Genomic DNA, 24,293 nt, shown 5'->3' with positions numbered 1-24,293 from the left:
GAGCCTGCGTTTACTGAGGCTTCTCAGCCGGTCAGTATTCAAAGGTAGAAACGTGAGGAGAAAGTGGCGGCAGGGGCAATTCTGTAATCTTAAAGATGTTGCTATAAAATTGTTTTTTTGCTAAAACCAATGTATAAAGAAGCATTGTAAAATGTATATTGGTCTGCCTGAGTGTATCTGTATCTTCATAAGATTTATATTTATATTTATATATTTAATGTAGCAGGTGCCAGCTCCCCAAACCAAAACAGACAAAGGTGCTGGTGATGACCTATAAAGCCCTAAATGGCTTGGGTCCAGGATATCTGAGGGAACACCTGCTGCCGGCATCAAGTTCCCTTCGTCCTGTGCGCTCCCACAGGGAGGGCCTTCTCAGGGTGCCGCCGGTAAAAGAATGCCGGCGGATAACACCCAGGGGGAGGGCCTTCTCAGTGGGTGCGCCTGCCCTTTGGAACCAACTGCCCGTGGAGCTTAGGACTGCCCCCCGACCTTTGATCATTTCGCCGAGACCTGAAGACCTGGCTCTTCGAGCTTTCCGGCCCAGGCTGAGTTTTAATTGGGGTTTTAACTGGGGTTTTATATGTTTTATATTTTTTTCAGGGATTTAGTTTAATCTTTTTAATTGTTCTTAATTTTTGTATTGATGTTTTTTATGCCCTGTAAACCGCCCTGAGTCCTATGGGAAAGGGCGGTATATAAATTAAATTAAATTAAATTAAATTAAATTAAATTAAATTAAATTAAATTAAATTAAATTAAATTAAATTAAATTAAATTAAATTAAATTAAATAGAGTTATTTCTAAACCTGTTCCTTTATTGTTCCTCGTCTATAGACAAATATTGCCAAATTAAAGCAACTACTTGCATCATTAAAGGTATATTCTGAAAATTGCTAGGAGGTGTCTTAACTCTCTTTCTCAAAGTCAAACTATCTAAACTTCATTGTCTCTTATTCCTCTGGAATGCATTCCCTCGCTCCTGGGAATCCAGACCACATTCCACCACACAGGATAACAGTTTAGTAGAACCATGGCTGGAAAACCAAAGCTTCACTGCTTCAAAGGAAGAGGGCGAATGGAAACCATAAGGTGGATGTTGGCTGCAGCTGGGATTGAGGTGAGTCTTCCAAACTCCTCTTAATTAATAATGTTTGTGTTGGAATCTATTGTTGCCAAGGTGGGTCCATTTTAATTCTCAAATAGAAATTTGTAATGAACAAACTTCATGATTCTGACATTGTGGAAATCCATATTTTTTCCTAAAATGTATTAAGTGATTAACTTCCACTACTTTATCATCATTGTGTTTGTGTCTCATTTGTTGGGTTCCTACCTCATGTTAAACTATGTTTCCCTTTAGTCATGGTTTGACTTAACTATAGTTGGGTGGGTTGTCACAACTTAACTCAGTAAATCTAGGTCTCCAATTTCCTTTTGGAATATGGAGTTCCTTTTCTTACAAATCTCTGTCAAGGATGGTGGACATGGAGATGAATCTGCCACGTGCAATAATTTTGGAAGCCATAGAAATCTTTTGTCTTTTCTGTTTACTAGTTTGAAGAACAATTCATTGACTCAAAAGAAGCTCTACAAAAGTTAAAAAACGGTGAGCATATTACCTTGTGTTTGTGTGTGATATACAGCAAAACTGTCTCATAAGACTTTTGATCTAAATATTAAGCAAGTGACATCTTCTCAGAAGTATAAGTAAAATATTGAAATTCCAAGCATGCCCTGTAATGGAGGTGGGGAACAGTGGCCCCCTTTATGACTTGTGGACCAACTCCCAGAATTCCACAAGTCATAAAAAGGACATTGTTCCTCACTCCTGAACTGTAAAATTCACCTCTACATCATCTGCCATGCTAATAATTGGAGAGAGGCCTTCCATTAATGTGTCCTTTTCCATTTACCAGATGGATATCTGCTTTTCCAGCAAGTGCCCATGGTGGAAATTGATGGGATGAAGCTGGTGCAAACAAGAGCCATTCTCAATTACATCGCAGGAAAATACAACCTCTATGGGAAGGACCTGAAGGAGAGAGCACTGTAATGTAACATTTTATAACTATTTGCTATGCATAAGATAAGGAGGAATGGGCAATTCCTGGCAAATTATGAGAGCTGGAGTATGTTCTGCTGACATACTATGAGTCAACTGTAATGTATTGGGCCTTTTTACTTGAACTGTTTTCACGTGTCTTTGAATGCTGCTTGAGATTTCCTAATTAGGGTATCTGTGTAACAGTCGCTGTCTGCCCAGACATGCAGTCTCCAGAACGATCATTGGTTGGCTCTGGGGCAGGAATAGGTTCCTTCAAACCTATTGGCCACCGCCTAGTGGCCAACCGTATAAGTAGCTGCGTAGAAGCCTCAGTTCTCAATTCTGTTCCTGTTTCTACAATAAAGCAATGTTCCTGTTTGAACCCTCTCGTCTTGCCTCCTGCTTCCCAAGAATCCACGACACAACACTGGAGACAAAGGTGGGATCCTGCTTCTCCAGAAGAGCTGAAAGTCACTGGGGGGTGAGGCCAGCAAAGCGCCTGGCAGGAAATGCGTTCCCCCCCTTGGTCATCCTACCACGGAACGCTAGCAACCACCCACCCTGCAGACCAGTCCCAGGGCCTATGGAAGAAGCAGGACGAGGCACCGAGAGGCCCAAGCTGCGAAGACTTCCCGAAGATGGCAAAAGTCAGAAAACTTGAGGAGTTTGATGTTACTCACCCAGAGAGATGAGCATCCTACATCTCGGTCAAAAACTACCTCCGCGCCAACCAAGTTGCTGAAGATGGCCTGAAAGCCGCAACACTCCTTTGTGTCTGTGGGCCTGCAACCTTTGATATCATGGAGAACTTGGTTGCACTAGTGCAGCTGGAGTCCCTTACTTATGCGGACCTGAAGAAATGGCTCGGTGACCATTTCCAGCCCAAATTATTGGTGATAGCATGAAGGCATGCCTTTGAACAATGAGTTCAGCAACCCGGAGAGATGGCAACAGAATTCATTGCAGTGTTGAGATAAGCTTTGCACCTGTGCCAATTTTTGGACTTAGAAGAAAGGCTTTGAGACTGACTCATCTGTGAACTTCGGAGCAGAGAGCTGCAACAGAAACTCTTTGCAAAGGAGACTCTCTAGCTCCAGGATGCCTTAAAGGAAATCATGGTGGACGAAGCTGCTGGCGGAGGCATGAAAGCCATGCGGCCCACCAAAAGCAGTCAGCATGAGGAAGCCGTCCACCACGAGGATGCCAAACTTCCTGAAGACATCGACTTCAACCACGAAGTTGACAAGATGCAATGGCATCACAACAAAGAAACAAGGACTCCTTACAAGGCAGTTTCCTTTCCTCAGTGTCTGGGCTGTGGTGGCCGCCACCAACATGTGGACTGCAGGTTCCGGACAGCCATGTGTTGGGCCTGCGGAAAGAGCGGCCACATTGCATCAGTCTGACAGAAGGACTGCCAATCAGATGTTCTGATCAGGAGAGGTATCGGGGCCCTGGAGCAGCTTACTGTAGGGTTTTGCTGCAGCCGTTGGAGCATTTGCCGCACTGGAGGTTGCCGCCCCCTTAAATTCAAACTGCGACTTCAAGTCGAGCTGCAAGGCATTCCTTGTAGGATAGAACTGGACACTGGTTCAGCTGTGTCCATCATTTCCCTTGAAACCTTCTGTTTCATCTGCAACCATAGCAAGAAGTGGGCCAAGCTTAGGCCATCCGACATCTTCCTGACTGACTTCCAAAACTCCCGAGTTGCCGTCAATGACAAGGCCACTTTGGCCGTCAAGTTCAAGGGGTTTTGGGGACCCCTAGATGTTATTGTGGTGGAGGGCCAGAGAATGAGCTTAATAGGGCTTGATTGGTTTGATGCTCTGGGCATCCAAGTCACCGGAATCTACCGGACACAAGTGGCAAACTTGGCGTCAGTATGCGAGGAGTTCGCGGAGATTTGACACTAGCCTGGGAGAGTACAAGGGCCCTCCAATAGCCTTTAAACGTGATCCTGTCATAGTGTCTATCAGAATCAAACCCCACAGAGTGCCATTTGCGCTTAAACATAACATTGATGCAGAGCTGGACAAGATAGTTAACCAGGGTACTACAGCCCGTAGATGGGAATGAATGGGAAACCCCAATTGTGACGCCACTTAAGGCCAATGGGGAGGTCAGGATTTGCACTGATTACAAGTGCATCATAAATAGGGCACTTAAGCAGCATGCATACCCGGTGCCAGTCATTAGCCACATCTTGGCATCGCTGCAAGGAGGTACTGTATTCGCAAAATTAGATTTGGCACAGGCCTATCAGCAGTTACCCATGGACGAGGTCACAGCGGCTGCACAAACCATTGTTACACATAGGGGAGCTTTTAAAGTCAAATGCCTCCAATTCAGCATTAGCGTAGCCCCTGGGATTTTTCAAGGAGTCATGGAGCATACGCTCAAGGGCATTCCAGGGGTTTGCCCCTATTTCAGTGATGTGCTCATCACCGGTGAGTCCACTGAGGTGCTTGCAAGGAGGCTCAAAGCCGTCCTTCAACGGTTCTGCAAAGCGGGCCTTAAATTAAAAAAGGAATAAGTGTAACATTGGGGTTTCTTCTACTGAGTTCCTGGGTTTCCATATTGATGCTGAAGGCATCCATCCATCCTGCAGAGTCCAAGCTGAAGGCCATTCAGCTGGCACCTAGCCCCAGGTTAAAGGGAGAGCTTCAGGCATTCCTGGGTCTCCTTAATTTTTACCATGTGTTCCATCCTAACAAGGCTGCAGTGGCAGAGCCGTTCAGTGCTCACTCACTTTAAAAAGTCATTGCCTGTATGCATTGCGTGTGACGCATCCCTTTATGGGGTGGGGGCTGTTTTAAGCCATTTGGCAAGTGATGGGACTCAAGTCCCAATTGCCTATTATTCAAGGACATTGTCCTCTGCTGAGTGCAATTATGCACAAATTGACAAAGAGGCCTTGGCCATTGTGGCCAGGGTGAAGAAATTCCATGATTACTTGTATGGCAGGGAATTCACGGTCTTCACTGACCATAAGCCACTGTTGGGGTTATTTACTACAGATAGGCAGACGCCTCAAATACTGTCCCCTAGGATGTTAAGATGGTCCATCTTTATGTCAGCCTACAACTGCAGGCTGATTCACAAACCTGGCAAAGACATGGGTCATGCAGACGGCCTTAGCAGGTTGCCATTGCCACAGATAGAGCCAGACCTGGCTCCAGCAGCATGTATTTTGTCAATTCAGGATTTGCCTGAGTTTCTCCTCCATGCTGGGGATGTGGCTGCAAAAACTGCTGCAGACAAGGTTTTAAGTAGAGTATTGTCCTGGATTCACACAGGGTGGCTTGAAAATAGTCCTGGACCTGAGTTCCAGAGCTACTTCACACATAGACACGAGCTTTCAGCTCACAAAGGCTGCATTTTATGGGGGAGCAGGGTTATTGTCCACAGTTTATTAAGGAACCATGTACTTCAATCTCTGCATGAGGGACATCCAGGCATAGTCTAGGATGAAGACATTGGCACGAAGCTACCTATGGTGGCCAGGGTTAGATAAGGCTATCAAGGCCCAAGTACATGGGTGTTACACATGTCAACAGTCCAGGCCAGAAATGTGACATGCTCCTGTCCACAGATGGGAGGAAACTCATACACCATGGTCAAGGATTCACATTGACTTCACTGGGCCCTTTCAGGGACAGCAATTTTTGATAGTGGTCGACAGCCACTCTAAATGGCTGGAAGTAACTCCTATTGCAAATATGACTACTGCTAGGTGCTTAGGAAGCTTTTTGCCACACACGGGCTACCGGATGTGATAGTCTCCGATAAGGGGGCCCAGTTCACAGCGGCAGAGTTTCAAGCCTTCTTCAGGACTAACCTCATAAGGCATGCTACATTGGCTCCCTTTCACCCCTTGACTAACGGGCAGGCCGAACGTATGGTGCACACTACAAAGGAATCACTCAAGTGCATAGTGACTGGAGATTGGCACCATAGGCTGGCTGATTTCTTGCTTTGCCAGCACACTACACCTTGCACAGCAACAGGCAAGAGCCCAGCAGAGCTTCTCTGGGGAAGAAGGCTCATCACAAAACTGGACAGATTGCATCCAGACTGGGTGGCAACAGACACCTCTCGCCCAAAGCCTCCAAGGGGGTTGCAAGTGGGTGATGAGGTGTGGGCCTGGAACTATGGGCATGGGAACTTGTGGGTGCCAGGTAAAATTGACAAAGTCTCAGGGCCTCTCTCGTATGAGGTGGCTCTGGATGACGGGCAAGTCATTCACCGCCATATTGATCAGCTGTGGAAGCGGTTCGCAGAATGGCCACAAAGCGAGGACCTCACAATGGCAGCCAAGCAGGGCAGTTCACATGCTCTGAGGACTCCTCCAGTCAGGACAACGGGGAGGTCGTCATAGATGGGCAAAGCCCGGGAGTGCAACAAGGGTCCCCTGATGGGGAAAATCAACCCGATGAAGACAGCCGCTGTGCTAACTCTGCTTCTTCATTGGACTTTGGTCTGGGCCCACCTGGAATGGCCAGCCAAAGGGACTCGAATCAATCCGTCTCTTGTGAACTCATGAGTCCTGGTCTACCCAACCCAGCAAGCTGGTAGACCGAGAGTTGCCTGGATCCCCCAGGACGATCATTGGTTGGCTCTGGGGTAGGAATAGGTTCCTTCAAACCTATTGTCTGCCACCTAGTGGCCAACTATATAAGTAGCTGCGTAGAAGCCTCAGTTCTCAGTTCTGTTCCAGTTTCTACAATAAAGCAATGTTCCTGTTTGAACCCTCTCGTCTCGCCTCCTGCTTCCAAAGAATCCACTACACAACATCAGCATTTTTTCATTCTCAATTGCCTCCAAGTAGGACAGAAGCCTACTGCAAAAAGCAACACACCCTCTCAGTTAGATTGAAGCACTGTTTAAACCTGGTAAACTAGGCCAGCGCTCCTTTCCTAGATTTTATCTACTGATTTGTTTCTAAAATGGTTCCCCTCCCCACTTCTCTCTCTCCCTTGAGTTGTGCTTCACTCAAAAGATGGCTTTTGAAGATTTTGATGGCTAGTCTTTTTGATGGTCAAGGAGTATGGTTGGGTTGAGTACATACTAAAGAACATCAGAACTTAAAGGAAAGGAAGTTTCATTTGGAAAATTCAGGATAAACAGGAACACGTTGCAAGTAGACTTCAGAAACAAGTAGTCCTTGACTTAGAACAATTTGTTTAGTGACCGTTCAAAGTTACAACGGCACTAAAAAGTGACTTATGACCATTTTTCACAGTTATGACTATTGCAGTATCCCTATGGTCCCAGGGTCACGTGGTCACTTTTTGTGACCTTCTGACAAGCAGAGTCAATGCCAGAGGGAAGCCAGGTTCACTGAACAACTCTGTTACTAACTTAAAAACTCCAGTGAATTGCTTAACAACTGTGGCAAGAAAGGTCATAAAATGGAGCAAAATTCATTTAACAACAGTCTTGCTTAACAACAGAAATTTTAGGCTGAATTGTGGTAATAAATCGAGGACTATCTGTACACTGTCAAGCCCTACGGGCTCGACAACACAGTGGGAACCAGGGGAGCACAACCGGCAGCACCCGCCCAGCACCACAGAAGGCCCAGCCGCGCCCGTGCCCATCAGCTGTTCGGCGGGCGAACGCCGGACCCGCGGCTGCGCCAACTGCTGAGGGGTGGACGGAGGCAGCCGTGGGGAGCACAGCCGGTGGAACCTGCCCAGCACCGGAGACAGCCCAGCCACGCCCGCGCCCATCAGCTGTTCAGCGGGCAAACGCCGGACCTGTGGCCGCACCCACGGCCGGGAGGCGGACGGAGGCGGCCACGAATGGCCACAGAGCACTCGTGCCGGCAAAGATGGCTGAGAGACGGCTGGAGACGGCTGCCGGTGGTCGCGCGACTCTGTCGGCTGGGAGGCGGCAAGAAACAGCCGCCGGCGGTCGCACGGCCCGAGCAGCTGAGCAGCGGCCAGGAACAGCTGCCGGTGGATGCGCAGGCTTTGCGGGGCTTCACAGAGCTAGCGGCGCCCTGACAGCTGTGTTGGAGGCGCGCATCACAATCCACGAGCCGGCGGCGACGCGGGGTGCTGTGCAGCTGTGTCTGGGCTTTGGGGGCTATCAGGGGGGCATGGTTATGGCGCAGGGTGTTGCAGCGGTGGGGGGGAGCACGCCTGGGAATGTAGAGGGGAAGCAGGGCTTACACGCTGGGGATCTCGGCGCTGGTGGGAGGAGCTGGGCGTGGGTCGCCGGAGTAGAGGGGTGGGGTATTTATGCAGGCCAGGCGGATGCTGGTTTGTGGGGGAGAGGGGTGGGGCTCATGGGTGGGGCTGCTGCCTGGTTACAGGCATGGGATAAAAGGCGCGTTGGGGCGAGTGGCTCCCAACGCTGACTTTGTATTTGCATGGATATCCTGAGAGTAAAGGTTTTCTTGCAGTCAACCGTGCTACGTCGTCGTTCTTCAGGCTTGCATTCTTCGGCGTAGATGTGGGTGTTTGACAGTAAGTCAGCGTTCCTCATCACAGCGCCCCTCGTTATTGTGCTTCTGCCTCCAACGTGCGAACATGGCTGAGGGGACTCAAGGTGGTGTGCCTGTGGCCAGCTGGGGTTGCTGTGCCCCTTGAGGTGGGGGAATTGGGAGAGGCTGCACCGGTGGTCCGGCCCAAGGTCCGGGACCCTTGTCCGGTACCAAAGGGCGCCGAGGCCCCGGGGACAGCTGTCCAGGAGAAGCCTGGGGAATGGTGGCTCAGCCCAGTCCTGAGCCAGACGGTGACTGGACGGGACCAACCATCAAGGCAGAAGGGGTCTCTGTGGGAATGGAGGGAGCGCCGTGCCACCGACGAGGGAGGAGAGGAGTGGAGTTACACCACGACACCGGGCAGCTATACCATGGATGTCTTGAGAGACCATTTTGGAGAGCCTCGGCCTTGGTCTCCCACTGACACTGACCTGGAGACCGGCAGATGGACACAAGCCAGGACCGACCCGGAGTGCAGGAGCCAGACCCAGTTCCGTTTGGCGAGCCCCCGCTTCCGGGCTCCACAGGGCCCTGGCACGTCGCAGGCCCCTGGTCCTCCACCGCCGGGCCCGGCGGCTGCTCCCGACCTGGAGCTCGCGGGGCCTGGTGGCACACGGCCTGGCGGTGCTGTACCGGCAGGGGTGCTGGGGTGGCCTCAACCAGTAATTGCACAGGGACCAGGAGGCCCGGCAGGGCCATGGGGAGGGCTTGCAGCCTGGGGACCACCGCCACTGCCCGTGACCTTCGATGGCAACCCTGATCATTTGGCCCTGTTCCTCGGACAAGCCATCTATCATCTGGACAGGTATGGTCCTATGTACGCATCCCAGTGGGCGATGGTGATGGCCGTCACCACGGCGTTACAAGGGAAGGCAGCAGCATGGGTGGCGAACCTCTATGGCGACCGTGCCTGTGAGTTGGGCGACGTCGGCCTTTTCCTTGAGGCCTTGCGCATATGGTTCGAGGACGTGACGCGCATACAACGGGCAGAGGCTGAGATCATAGGCCTGCGGCAGAACGGCCGTCCGGCTATGGCGTATGTGCAAGACTTTAGACGAGTGGCCGGCAGGCTCAGTTCGTGGCCGGGGAGGATGCTGATGTACCATTTCTGGGCCGGGTTGGACGAATATCTCCTAAGGGCCTGCATCGTACGTGGGATCCCTCCCAGGCTCCAAGAGTGGCTGCGGGTTGCGATCAAGCTGGATGTTGGCTTGCAGGTTTGCCAACGCCGCGTGTGGGCCACAGGGGACCCCCGACAGGTCCCATCGAGATCGCAGGGCCAGGTTCAGAAGCTGACACCACCGTCGCCGGGCCCCACCGTTCAACCACCACGGTCCGCTCCCCGTTGCTTCCGGTGCGATCAGCCAGGGCACCGCATGGCCGCCTGCCCTATACCCGCATCTCGGGTGGTCGCAGCAGCAACCCCAGCAAGGGGCGCAACCCCCGGGTGCTTTGCGGAGCGTTCTCGGGCTTCTCGTCAGGCTGTGGATGCAACACCAGGGGGAAGCGACCTGACGGAGGGAGACAGCGCAATCGAAGTGGACGTGGAGGTCTACGAGCGTGGCGATAGACCAGAGGAGGACCCCATGGTAAGTGCTCCAGTTAGCCCATTCACAGTCCCGGTTACGTTGACAAACTCCGCCACAGGGGAGGCGATGGGGTTCAGAGCTCTGATCGACTCTGGTAGCACGAGGTGTCTCATTAGCCGGAAGGTGGTGGCCAAACTGGGTGTTGGGGTGGTGCGGCTGAAGCACCCGATACGTTTCCAGCAGGTGGATGGGTCTCTCCTTGGGGGGGTGCCCACAAGAGGGAAGCCAGGTTCACTGAACAACTCTGTTACTAACTTAAAAACTCCAGTGAATTGCTTAACAACTGTGGCAAGAAAGGTCGTAAAATGGAGCAAAATTCATTTAACAACAGTCTTGCTTAACAACAGAAATTTTAGGCTGAATTGTGGTAATAAATCGAGGACTATCTGTACACTGTCAAGCCCTACGGGCTCGACAACACAGTGGGAACCAGGAGAGCACAACCGGCAGCACCCGCCCAGCACCAGAGAAGGCCCAGCCGCGCCCGTGCCCATCAGCTGTTTGGCGGGCGAACGCCGGACCCACAGCCGCGCCAACTGCTGAGGGGTGGACGGAGGCAGCCGTGGGGAGCACAGCCGGTGGAACCTGCCCAGCACCGGAGACAGCCCAGCCACGCCCGCGCCCATCAGCTGTTCGGCGGGTAAATGCCGGACCCACGGCCGCGCCCACGGCCAGGAGGCGGATGGAGGCAGCCACGAATGGCCACAGAGCACTCGTGCCAGCAGGGATGGCTGGGAGACGGCTGGAGATGGCTGCCGGTGGTCGCGCGACTCCGTCGGCTGGGAGGCGGCAAGAAACAGCCGCCGGCGGTCGCACGGCCCGAGCAGCTGAGCAGTGGCCAGGAACAGCTGCCGGTGGATGCGCAGGCTTCACGGGGCTTCACGGAGCTAGCGGCGGCCTGACAGCTGTGTTGGAGGCGCGTGTCACAATCCACGAGCCAGCGGCGACGCGGGGTGCTGTGCAGCTGCATCCGGGCTTTGGGGGCTATCAGGGGGGCATGGTTATGGCGCAGGGTGTTGCGGCGGTGGGGGGAGCACGCCTGGGAATGTAGAGGGGAAGCAGGGCTTACACGCTGGGGATCTCGGTGCTGGTGGGAGGAGCTGGGCGTGGGTCGCCGGAGTAGAGGGGTGGGGTATTTATGCAGGCCAGGCGGATGCTGGTTTGCGGGGGAGAGGGGTGGGGCTCATGGGTGGGGCTGCTGCCTGGTTACAGGCATGGGATAAAAGGCGCGTTGGGGCGAGTGGCTCCCAACGCTGACTTTGTATTTGCATGGATATCCTGAGAGTAAAGGTTTTCTTGCAGTCAACCGTGCTACGTCGTCGTTCTTCAGGCTTGCATTCTTCGGCGTAGACATGGGTGTTTGACATACACATGACTGATTTTAAGCTATATCCATTCTATTAATGAATGAATGAATGAACGTGATACAGGCTTATTGTTAGTATAAAGCAGAAAATACAATACATGAGAAGGGTGATGATCACTGAAACTTAAATGCAAAGTTCTATTGATGCTTTTAATTAATGGTTGCATAATTGAAAGGAGGAATTCTTTTGTACTGGAAGAATGAGCCGAGTCACTCCAACAGCTCCACAGCTGGAATTCAGTGGAGGAAGCTCTGTGTTCAGACCTGTCTAGACTCACAGGGATCTTCTTTTCCTTTTCAGGATTGACATGTACTGTGAGGGTACTGCAGATCTCAATGAGGGAATTATGATGCTTCCCTTCAAGCCAGCTGACACCAAGGAGAAGGAGTTACAGACAATCCTGGAAAAAGCCTCCACCAGATATTTCCCAGTCTATGAAAAGGTAGGGAGCAAAAGGGAAGCTAAGGTGATGGACGTGGTTATTTCAGCAATGGAGCACAACAAGCAGCAGCAACAGCAAAACCCTACTCTCTCTTTCCAAGCTGGTGTAGACCAGTTGGATATGCTGGGAACTCTCCTCAGTGAGAGAACAAATTCTACATTTCTGCAAGAACACCTTATTTGTAAATAAATTTTCATTTAGTCTCCAGGATCTTCTACTACCATCTTCAGCAAAAAACTCCAACCAAACAGGACTATGATCTGACAATGTCTTAGGAAAAATCTTAACTTTCTTAACCCTAGAGAAAAGATCAGTAGTAATTAAAATAAAGTCAATCCTAGAGAAAGATTTATGTCTATCCGGAAAAAAAGTAAAATCTCTGTCTTGCATATTCCTTTCCCACCATACGTCTCTTAATTCCAGATCCTCTTTCAAATCAAAAAAAGCTTTAGGCAATTTTGAATTAGAAAAGTTTTTGAAGGATCCCTTCTTATCTTCAGATGGGTTCAAAACTCCATTCCAATCCCCCATCATAATAATAGATTTGTAATCCAATTCAATTATTCTCTGATATAAAAGTTTAAAGAATTTTTGCTGTTGTTGATTTGGAGCATATAATCCAACAAGAAGAGCTTTCTTTCCTTGTAGCATTAATTCAATACAAACATATCTCCCTTGTTTGTCCGATTCAATTAATCTAGCCGAAAAATCTTTTCTTAAATAAATGACCACTCCAGCCTTCTTGTCCAGAGCAAAAGATGCAAAATGTGTTCCCAATCGGGAATTAGCCAGATACTTTTGGTCTTTTAATGCAATATGTGTCTCTTGTAAGCAAACAATGTCATTTTTATGTTGTTTCAAATAATAAAATACTTTCTTTCTTTTCTGTGGTGAATTTAAGCCATTAACATTCCATGTCAGGAACTTCACCATCTTTGGTGACCAGGAGCCTTTGGAACATAGCCTGAAGATCACCTGTTGCTCTCTTCGGACGTGCTCCTCCCACAGGCTCTGAAACAGCCGCATCTTGCATAGTTGGACCAGATACAAGTTTCTTTTTTTGCTCTTTTTCCATACGCTTGTATGCAGCCCTAGTTATCCTCTGTTCTTTCGGGTCCTCCTTTAATGCCAAACTCTGCTCCATAATCTCAGCCTGCTGCATCACCTGAAGAGGCAATGACATTGCCCCTTCACTCAATTGTTTATCTTCTTGTCTTGCTTCTGTTCTTTTAACTCGAGGAGACGGTGGTGAGCCTGCTTTAAGGACCTTAGAATAAAAATCCTTTGCTTTTAAAATTGTGTCCAACCTGCACCTCGTCCCTGCATAATTCACCACAATTCCATTGGGTATTTCCCATCTAAACTGAATTTGTCACTTCTTAAGCTCATCGGACAGAAAAGCGAAATCTTTCCTTTTTCTGAGAATTTTTGGAGGTATCTCCTTTAAAATTATAATATCTTGACCTGCAATTTGAAATCTTTCCCAATAGAAAGCCTGGATAATAGAATTTCTGGTTGATCTCCTGGAAAAGTAAATCACTACATCTCTAGGTAAATTTTTCTGCCTAGCAATCCAGGAATTAACCCTAAATGTCTTATCCATTTCTTTAAGTAATTCTTCAGGTTCACATTTCAAGACAGGAGCCACTGCTTGTGCTACTTCCCATTCCAAATCTTCTTTAGGATTCTCTTTAAGGCCTCTGATGCACAATGCAAACTCCATATTTACGAGCCCCCAGTTGTTGCGATGAGCGACCGGTCAGGGTTCTGGCTTCAACTCTTAGAGCCCCTTGACAGGGGTGAGAATTTGGAGGGACCCTCACGAGGGTGTGCACCTTGAATAAGGAAGGATCTTGCCCTTTACCACCGACCCAGCATGCCGGAAATTCCAACGGTCATACTTGGGAACTGCGGATAGTTCAGAAGCAAAGTCCTAGGACAGACTGAGACACCAACACAAGTTTGCTCAAGGTGAGAGCACAGAGTGCTCGGGGAAGATGTTATGCCCCCGAATACCTCTGGACATTCTCCTTTATTAGGCTGTTTCATTTGGGAGGGGGGAAAAAACACTCATGGAAGGTCAAAGGGGAACATAGCTCATGGTATACAATTGCTAATGAAGAAAGCAAAGGTCATAATAAAACATAGTTTATGCTAACAGAGAACTGCTAATGAAGAGGGCAAAGGTCATTACAGGAAACAATAATGCATAGCTATCCATACAAATGTTAACAAAGTTGACAGGGATTATTGCAGGAAGACATAACTTGAGGCAGAAATAATTGCAGGAGACAGGGCTAAATACAAATGCTAACAGGGAAGACAAAAGGTTATCACAGGAAGACATAATTTTGAAGCAGAGACAGTTTCTTGAAGCATGGGCAATTTACACATGTGAATCAGAGACAGGAATGTGGTTGTAAATAAGAAAAGAGTTTTATCACCAGAGGCAGAGATGGAATGTAGGAATGTGGCCTTACAATTGCAGATTAGGTAGAACTGAATGCAGGAATGTGACTTAACGATTGCTAATTGGGGAAAAGGCAGAAGTGTTAAACTTTTTCAAAGAAGGTCTTTCGCAGGCAGAGAAAAGCAGATTTTACACTGGCAGAAATATAATCACTAGAGACAGGAAGGGAGAATTCTGTGATTTTTAATATAGGAATAAAAAAGGTCTTTTGTAGGTCTGGGTTCTCTACAATATAGTAAGTTCATCTTCTGTTCTATCAACTTTAACCTCTACTCTGTCTATTTTCTGTTCAGTACTGATAATTTTATTTTCCAAATTCTCCACATACTCCATAACTGAATACACACGAACATCCAGGCGTTCGATATGTGCAGCCAAGCCCTGGAGTGCAAGCACTATATCCTCCCTCATTTGATTGTTTTGATTAACAAATTCTTCCTTTGTTTCCTTTATTTCTTGCTGTAATACTTGTGCTATTACTTGCGTTGACTGCATCACAACTTGCTGAATGTCTGCCAATGTAAATGCAGGAGGTGGGGGGGGGAGGTGGTTGTACTGTAGGTTTCGTCGAAGTCTGCCCTGCGGCTTGTGGTAAAGGTGAAGAAATAACACGCCTTGCAGCCATCTCTTAAGTTTCAATTTCCTCTTTCACCCAGCAGAATCAAAGTTCAAAAAGAAAAAAAAAGAAAGGAGAAGGGAGAAAAAATAAAAGTTTTTCTCCCAAAGTTCCTTATCCTTCAATTAAAAAAAAGAACAAACTTTCAAATACACAAAGTCTGGTACTGGATGGAATCAGTTGCAAATTATATCTCTTGCTATATTGCAAAATATAACAATTTTCCAAAACAGTCAATTCACACAAGAAAGAAACGTTCCAGCGCCATTTTTACTCCATTTCAGTCAGCTTAAAACTTGAAGAAGATAATGAATCTGAGTTAAAGTTAAAATCCAACTTGAAAATTCAAATCCTCCTGCTTTGCTCTGCCTGCTTCTCAAAGAAAAAAAATACAATCCCATCTAAGCAGCAGATGTAGTTGTCGCGTCTTGTTCCACTCCTTTGTGGAGTGAAAGCGTCCTGGGAGCGGAGAAAGCCTGGGCTCCGAGGGAACTCACTTCATTAGCCCCCAGGCATTGGGGGAATCACAGAGGAGCTCCACCTCTACCCAAACAGGCTCGCCTCTCCCTCTTCTCCCAAGGGAGAGACTTCAGTGGCACGGGACAGCTGATTTTCGCTGCCTCCGGGCACTCTAACGCTTCCCAAGATCGGGCAGCTTCAGAAACACCGCCATTTGGCGCGGCAGCGCTACCAGAAGTCAAATGTACAAAATCTTTTATGAAACTTTTATGGGTACAAAATAAGAGAGTTACAATTTGCTTTTCTCCCATTTTGCTTTTTTCCACATCATGCATTTGAGTTCCTGGAGGCCATAAAGAAGAGTAGAATTCCTCTAAGCTAGAGTTCCCCAACCTTTTCGGCACCAAGTTAACATTAAAGAAAAAAAAATCCACTGACTCCCTGTAAAAGGATGGGACCTTCTCCAGTTGGCTAACTTGCAGGTCCTTCAAATACTGTAGTCCTTTTCAATATTGAATATGTATCTAAAATATAATAAGTCTTTAACATGTTTTATGCTCTGAAGGTGCTCAAAGATCATGCGCAAGACTTCCTTGTGGGAAAAGAATTTACCAGAGCAGACGTTCAACTACTTGAAAGCATTTGAATGGTGGAAGAGTTGAAGGCAGATATTCTCTCAACATTTCCTCTATTAAAGGTAAGCAACTACTCTTGTAAGCAATAAAATAATAGAGGTAAGGAAGCAGTAAAAACATGCAGCACAACACCAAATCAAACTCCCATCAGTTCCCAAATCATGTTCTCCAATTGGTAATGACAGAAGTGCAAGGTAGTTTGCTATACCAGGCATAATACGGTGGTGGTCATTTCAGCTGCCACTCAAAAACAATCTGCCAGTAATAATTATATCCTATAGTTAGTTCCCCTGGTATGTTGATACACATCAGGCCGATAGTGAAAGATAATGTGCAGTTATTCTGATACTAGACCCTAATTCAAATCTGGGCCTCTTTTTTTCCCCAGTTACAGCAGCTTCTGCCCACCTACTAGTTTGAAAATATGCATATGTGGAATTCTAATTCTTTATAGTATTTACTAGCATTTTAATGCATATCTTCAACCTTAATGGATACCGGCAATACGCATAGGCTAAAACATATGAACAAATTTATTATTAGGTAAATGTTCCTAGACTCTCTAAGTGTTATGAACTATAATTTCCATCTTCCTTCAGTGATGACATGTTGACTACAGCTGTGGGAATGTAAAGCAAACCTGAGTGCCAGGTTGGTGTAGTGGTTAAAGCACCAGGCTAGTAACGAGGAGGCCACGAGTTCTATCCGGCTTTAGGTACGAAGCCAGATGGGTGACTTTGGGCTACCCAAAGCTCTAGAAACCAGGCAAGGGAAACCACTTCTGAAAACTCTGCCAAGAAAAACTGCAGATATTTCTACGGGCAGTCGCTAGGATTCAATGCTTACTCAAAACCACACACACAAAGCAAATCTTTTAACCATTTTTTTTTGTCATGGAAGCTTGTGTTGACAGATATGCCTCTTTTGATGATTACAGTTTGCAACCAAGATCAAAAGCAGCATTAAAATAAATGAGCTTTCAGAATATAATACTTGCAGGTTGTTCAGATAAAAAAATGTCTATTTAGCCATGCCATTTTTAAAAAAAAAATGTAAAAATTCATTTTTTTTCTTTCTAAACTTTTTTTCATTTTTTCCTCTTTTTTAGACTTTTAAAGGAAGACTAAGTAACATTCCCACAATTAAGAAATTTTTGCAGCCTGGCAGTGCACGAAAACCTCCAATGGATGAGAAAACGGCAGCTGAAGCAATAAAAATTTTCAATTAAAGTTTGGCTAGGAATCTGGGATCACTCACTGCTGTAGATAGAAATGCTGATTTTAGATGAGGTAGTAACTGTACTTCAGGTGATTGTAAGGGAATATATATCTTTGCAGGTCTGTATTTCAGGATCAATCCACATAATTACAGTGGAAAGCTGAATGAGCAGTAGAAAGATCAAGCAGTAGAAAGATCAAGAAAGATCAAGAGAAGTAAAGATGAAATGGGTACAGTACAGCACCATTAAACTAACCTGAAATAAAATATTCCAAACCAATATTTATTTGATTATTTAATAGTGGTCACACCTCTTCAGAATTAAGCTATCAGTAATGTGTCTGAACTGATACATTTGACACAGTGAACATGAATTTGGGCAAACTCTGGGAGGCAGTGGAGAACTTGGGGGGAGGTTCATGGGGTTGCGAAGAGTCAGACATGACTTAGCGACTAAACAATATGTCTGATCTTCCATTAACACTTTAAGAAGACATTAGGTAGAGAGATGGGCGACATAAACGTTTAATCAATTGGTCAAACAATCGATCAAGCAAGCAATATTATTTCTTAGTGATGGTTTCCATCAAACAGAGAGGATCAGGAACAGAAATTATCTGATTCGTTCAATTCTATGCTTTTATTTTATTTTTATTTAACTGAAGTTATCAAAAGATTTTATCTTATCTGTGAGAATCTATATACTGCTAAAACTCTTGTCATAATCTTTCACTGGATGAAACAGTGTATCATAGGGCAACCATTTTTGAACAAGGGTACCTCAGACGGGCTAACTTACAGAATATGTCCAAAATCTGGCACTCCTGATTTCTGAAGAAATGACATTTTGAAAAGTTGTGGCTGCTTCAGACGAACGGGTTCCTGCTGTGCTGCTTGGTTGCTGCAGTCATCTGACCTTCATTGTCAACATTTTGTGACAGTTTCCCAGCCAGTCTCACAATCCCTCACTCCCTCCCTCTCCCACCCATCAGCAACCACTTTCGTTCCTGCTGGGAAGGAAAGGGAAGGAGATTTCTGATGCTCCCTGTCAGTTTCCCACAAGGAAACTCAAATGGGGGATTGGAATTCAGAAGTCATTCCTGCTTTTTTGCTCTCCCTGTTGGGGATGAGTCTGTGTTGTCTGCATCTCAGACTGAAGTGCAAATGGTTCCTGTAGTTGGCAATGTTTTCTGTAAATCCGTTCATATTCCCGCACCATTTGAAGGCTGTTCATCCCAAAGTGCATAGCTAATTTTTATGGAGGTTCTCAGTCATCCAGGTTCTGGTTGTCCCAAAGGCATTTTTTCAAGAGGCAACTGGACATTCCTGTTCTTGTTGCATAAGGATTACCCTCTTGAAATCTGAGAAGGCTCCAACTGAGCACTGCCCTTTCCTCCTTGCCAGAGCAAGGCTGAGCAAAAAAAAAAAAGATTGGATTTCAAGTATTGGTGTGCCTCTCAGACTAACTTGCTTAGGAGCAGGCATTGTGCAAACGCTCCAAATAAGGTGGCAGACCTTCCGATAAAGGTCTCAACCAAGGGCCTTCAGCTGGATCCAAGATTTGGAGGTTAGTAAAGAAATCTGAGGTGAATTGATTCATACCCCTTGCTCCCTGCAAATGAAATACAATGAAAAGATGTTCATTCATGTTCCTGAGTTAACTTAATACAAATTCAGTGTAAGCCAAATCAACTTGCAGCAGAGTTGGAACGAAGGAAAAATGGGGGCTTAGAAGCTAGTCTCATATTTACTTTATTTTGGAAAATTTTAAAATCCAAACCAAGTGGGAAGTAAAGCAAATGGTACTGTATCAGCTTAAACCTTCATTTTTTATACTTTGTAATCTTGGCAATGTTGGTTAGAGAAAGGGAGACATGGACTAGGAAAGGAGGGGGGGAGAGAGAGAGATGAATTCCAATTGAAAAAGTAAGCAAAAGCAGACTTGGAAAGGGACAAAGGGCAGATCTGAAAGGCATTAAAGCTTTCTCAATATCTGAAAATTGGCTGGAGGAGGAGGAGGAGGAGGAGATGGCTGTGTGAAATACATTTGGCAAGCAATTTTTGGATTTTTAAAATAAAAGAGTCCTATGAGACAAGCTGTCTGGAAACTGACACAAATTATTGATTAATTAATTGAGAAGTGTAAAAAAAAAGGCTATCTGATGAAGGAGCTTGCTGGCACAACACAAATTTACCTGACTGAAATTTGTGGTAATTGCTGTTCGCTGCCAAGACTCTGTAAGCAGCCATATGGATTTTAGAAACAACTGAAGGGTGGTGAAACTATACTTTGTGGCAGATACCAGTTTAACAGATGAAGCTCTGGCAAATCTAAGAGAAAGCTTGAATCCCCAGTGGTGGGATTCAAATATATGTGAACTACCGGTTCTCTGCGTGGATGCCGCTTCCGGAAGTCCGTTCTGGGCCTGGGCAACAAAAAATGAGCTACTGGTTCTGCTGAACTGGTGCAAACCGGCTGAATCCCACCACTGTTTTGATGCCTTCATTCTGACAGACTGCTAACAACCTCTTCACTGAAAACTCTTTTCAGACAGAAGAGAAGAGGAGGAGCAGGATTCTTCTAAGTCAGGGGTTGGCAACCGGAAAAAGGAAAAGAGCCACTCAGAACCGGTTCCATCACACAAACAAAAAAGTGGGAGCCGCAAAAAGTGCGCGTGTGTGCGTCCACACATGCATGTGCGCAAAAAACATTTTGCACATGCGCAAAAAAATGGGAGACACCTGCGCGGCGACGGGTCTCCCCTTTGGAGAGGTGCGTGGGCACCTCCGCCCGAACGGAGTTCTCGGCACTAGTGGCTTTTGTAAAGCAGGAATTGCTTCCAGCGGAGTCTTTTCCCTCTATTTTTATTTTACAATAAGTTTCTCCTCCCTCTCCCCTCCCTCAAAAATAGAGGGACCCGGTCCAAAGCGCTAATTAGAAACATCATTTGAGCAATAAACTTAAACACTTTCGAGAAAATAATACCTGCAGAAAAGAGAGGGAGCGAGCCAGGAAGCTGGTCCTCGCCTACAGCGGCCTGGCCTCGGTGGCTTTTAAAAGCCCGGGGCCTCGTTGGGAACGGAATTTTTAAGGGAGGGCTGTGAGAGGGAAAATGGAGGATTTTCACCTGGAGGTTGCGGGGGATCTGGCAGCTTTCCAAACACGGCGCCATTGTCCATTCAGGAGGAGGTGCGCACGCAGCTCTCCAAAGTTTTGGTGAGCTGCGTGTGCAGGTCTCCTGTGCGCGCAGCTCTCCAAACCTTTGGAGAGGTGCGCGCGCACCTCTGCCCAAACAGCGGTTTGGAGACCTGCTGGTGCCGGTTTAGAAAGCTGCTGCGGGCCGCTGCAGCTTTCTAAACCGGCACCAGCAGGTCTCCAAACCACACCTCCGTTCGAACACCAGCAGGTCTCCAAACGGGTGTTCAGGCGGAGGTGCGCGTGCACCTCTCCAAAGTTTTGGAGAGCTGCGCGCGCAGGTGCGCAGCTCTCCAAACCTTTGGAGAGCTGCGCGCGCACCTCCGCCTGAACAGCGGTTTGGAGACCTGCTGGTGCTGGTTTAGAAAGCTGCTGCGGGCTGCGGCAGCTCTCCAAACCTTTGGAGTGGTGCACGCGCACCTCCTCCCGTTCGGAGTGGTGCGCGCGCACCTCCGCTCATTCAGAGAGGTGCACGCGCACTGGGCGACTGGGAGCCACAGGAGATGGCTCAAAGAGCTGCATGCGGCTCCGGAGCCGCGGGTTGCCGACTCGTGTTCTAAGTCAATCTGCAGAAGGCAGGGCTGTGAGGCCTTCTTCATAGCACTATATGTTACCCTTTGCAGTCTGATGTGCAGTGAACTGTTCAAAGTCCATATCCAGGCTGGTTAATTAGTTAACTGATTGCAAAAAGTCAACCAGATGTACCAGATGACACAGACTGTCCTTTGGAAGAGGGTGGACAGCTGGAAACCTCTAGGTTAAACCCTTTTTTTTGCTAATGCAATACTTTAAACATTGACTTAGGAGGGATTTCCATTTGTAGTGCACTTTTGCCAGCAGGAGAATTTAACCCTTGGCTCATCTCTTTCCATTCATTCTTTTAAAAAAGACTCTACAAGAAACTGCAAGACAGACCAGCAAGTCTTTTTAAACCTTTCCCTTTCTTTCCCCTTTGATTTCTTATCGATTCCATTCCTAGTAGCCACTGGGAGTGGCTTGTTAATGCTCCTACACAGGTAGCCCTTGACCTACGACCACAACTGAGCCCATGTTTTCTGTTGCTAAGTGAGACAATTGCCAAGACAGTTTTGCCCCATTTTATGACCTTTCTTGCAACAGCTGTTAAGTGAATCACTGCATTTGTTAAGTTAGTAATAACGATTGTTAAGTGAATCTGGCTTCTCCATTGACTTTGCTTGGCAGAAGCTCACAAAAGGGGATCGCATGACCCCTGGACACACTGCGATCATCCTAAATCTGAGTCAGTTGCCAAACATCTGAATTTTGATCACAAGACTATGGGGCTGTTGCAATGGTTTTGCAGCTTATGAAAAATGGTCCTAGGTCACTTTTTCCAGTGCTGTTGTAACTTTGAGTGGTCACTAAATGAATGGTAGTCAAGGACTACCTGTAAAAGACACACACGCACACACACACACACGCACACACACTGGCCAGTTGCGCTGTTATGCACTGTTATATATGAATCTAATGTTTACACTCTAAAAAAATTAACCACGTGTGGAATTTTTCTGGGCAATGCTGGGGGAGATTAAATGTTCTCTGTTCCCCTGAAGCTACTTCAGGCCTCTTCAGGGGTCACAGTCAATATTTTAGTCATCCTGTTGCTGTTTATTCCAAAAAAAGAGGGAGGGGAGAGTGTTTGTCTTTTTCTTTTCCTTAAATATTTTAGAACTTTTTTTTCCCCGCCAAGGATTGAAGTCATCCAGTGCATGTTATCAGACTTGTCCATTGTAAGATTCTTAATAGCTGAATAGCTGCTAAGATCCATTTTCCCAAAGTGATTAAGAAATGAGATTGGCAGTGTGCCTATGAGGGATACATTGCCATTCTGAGCTTGATGGAATTTGCTCAACTCTGAGGTATTCACCTCACAATCTGACTGCAGAAACCTCAATTCCTGCTGCTTATTCATGAGGAGAAGCTATCCAGAATGCAAGTGGGCAATCTCACACCCTCCTTTATCCAGATAATCTCCTTCATCTGGATTGGCCAGTCAGAAAACGCCATCTAGGCACTGATCATGTGTCTCCACTCCTTTGAAGATGTTTACTTCACCATGTATCCTACTGGAAGCAGGATGAATTCCTGAACTGTTAGTTTGGAACCTTTAAGCAGGTCATCAAACATTCACAAGGGATAATTTGGAACTCGGCTTTTCTTACAGCCTGATGAACTGTCAGCCCTTCATAATTAGTGGTCTCAATAAGGCATTCAGATCCCAGATATGTTTCCCAAATGGGCATGGATGGATGGGTGATGGCCTGGGTGGGCTCCTCCAGTGAACTTCCACCCAGTGGCTATACCCATTATCAAATGTCTCTCTGATTGGCAAAATCATTTTGCATTTGGTGGGTATGTGGTGAGAAAGATGCCTCTCAAGTAACACGATTGTTAAGTGAATCTGGCTTCCCCAATGACTTTGCTTGTCAGAAGGTCGCAAAAGGTGATCACATGACTTGGAACACTGCAACCATTATAAATATGAGTCTGTTGCCAAACATCCAAATTTTGATCACATTACCATGGAGATGTTGCAATGGTCGTGTGAAAAACGGTCATAAACCGTCATTTTCCTCAGTGCTGTTGTAACTTCAAACAGTCACTAAATGAACTGTTGTAAGAGGAGACCCACCTGTGCTGTCTTCAATCTCTTTTTCCTTTGTGTGCATGACAATGGGCGGTAACGTGGACTCTCCTAATTGATCATAGGCATAATTGTGTGCCCTCCACATGCATTTCTTAAACTGAGAGATTATTAGACTTCCTTTAGTATTTGGTTGTGTGACTTAAAAAAAAAAATTGCTTCTTGGTTCATCCATATCAAGCAGTTCTTTGAAGAGCAAGAATACAACTCTACTGCTTTTTCTGATTAATTGGCAACTCTATAATTGATTAGTTAGCCTCACCAGGCATTTAAGTCATCTTGGCTTATCTAGAAAGCTAAATAGAGAAAACAATGGTTTGTGCTTCAGTCAGAGACCACTTTGGAAGATCTGTGCATGAGGGCTTGAAATTATATTCTGGAAGAAAGAAATAGCAGGCCATTTTTGTATTATTATTTATTTACTAAATTTATTTGCACCGTGTCAACCAACTCTGAGCAGCTTATAGTATCATAAATAACAATAAAGACAATTAAAAGTTATAAATATTAAAATGTTAAGCATTAAAGCATTAACATCAATAAAGAGCTAGATGAAAGGATCCAAGTGCGCAAACAGGGTGGAGATAGGGTTTTATCTAATCTACTCGTTATTCTAGAAAGGGCCCCAAGTCAGTTAGCAGAGCCAACTTTTAATCAAGACAACTGTGTGAATGTAATTTGTCAGGACTGGAGCTAAGCCGGGCCCAAAGGCTGGTGAAAATATATATATATATATATATATATATATATATATATATATATATATATATATATATATATATATATATATATATATATATATATATATATATATATTCCTTATATATATTCCTCTATCAGCTGCATGAAATTCAACTGATACATCTTTTCCTTGTGTGAAAGAAACTACAATATTCCTGCTGCATGATCTATCTGTGGCATAGCTGGGAATGACCCTGATAGTGGCCTTCTTTCGCCAGCTCTAAACGCAGTTAATCATTTGCTCTGTCAGGTTTTTTTTTCTTTTTACATTGTTGCAAAATTTAGTTCACAAGTTAATTCTGATCCCTTTCTCCTTGAAGACTGAGATGGTATGACTAAGCATATTTTCAAAACTGG

The 24,293-nt window shown here is 46.3% G+C and overlaps 1 protein-coding gene across 1 annotated transcript in view; it reads left to right on the top strand.

Annotated features, from left to right (window-relative positions):
• The window catches only part of LOC310645998 (uncharacterized protein), a 36,294-nt gene continuing 12,001 nt past the window's right edge, over window positions 1-24,293 (top strand). Inside the window, 8 exon segments of the mRNA XM_083372150.1 lie at window positions 1-30; window positions 993-1,118; window positions 1,556-1,607; window positions 1,918-2,050; window positions 11,792-11,933; window positions 16,044-16,121; window positions 16,125-16,175; window positions 17,222-17,331. Of these exon segments, the coding sequence (XP_083228276.1) occupies window positions 1,032-1,118; window positions 1,556-1,607; window positions 1,918-2,050; window positions 11,792-11,933; window positions 16,044-16,121; window positions 16,125-16,175; window positions 17,222-17,331 (653 nt within the window). The 5' untranslated portion in view covers window positions 1-30; window positions 993-1,031.

The sequence above is a fragment of the Vipera ursinii genome, assembly GCF_947247035.1.
Source record: "Vipera ursinii genome assembly, chromosome: 1".
Classification (NCBI taxonomy): Eukaryota; Metazoa; Chordata; class Lepidosauria; order Squamata; family Viperidae; genus Vipera; species Vipera ursinii.
This window is presented reverse-complemented; position numbering and strand designations above follow the sequence as displayed.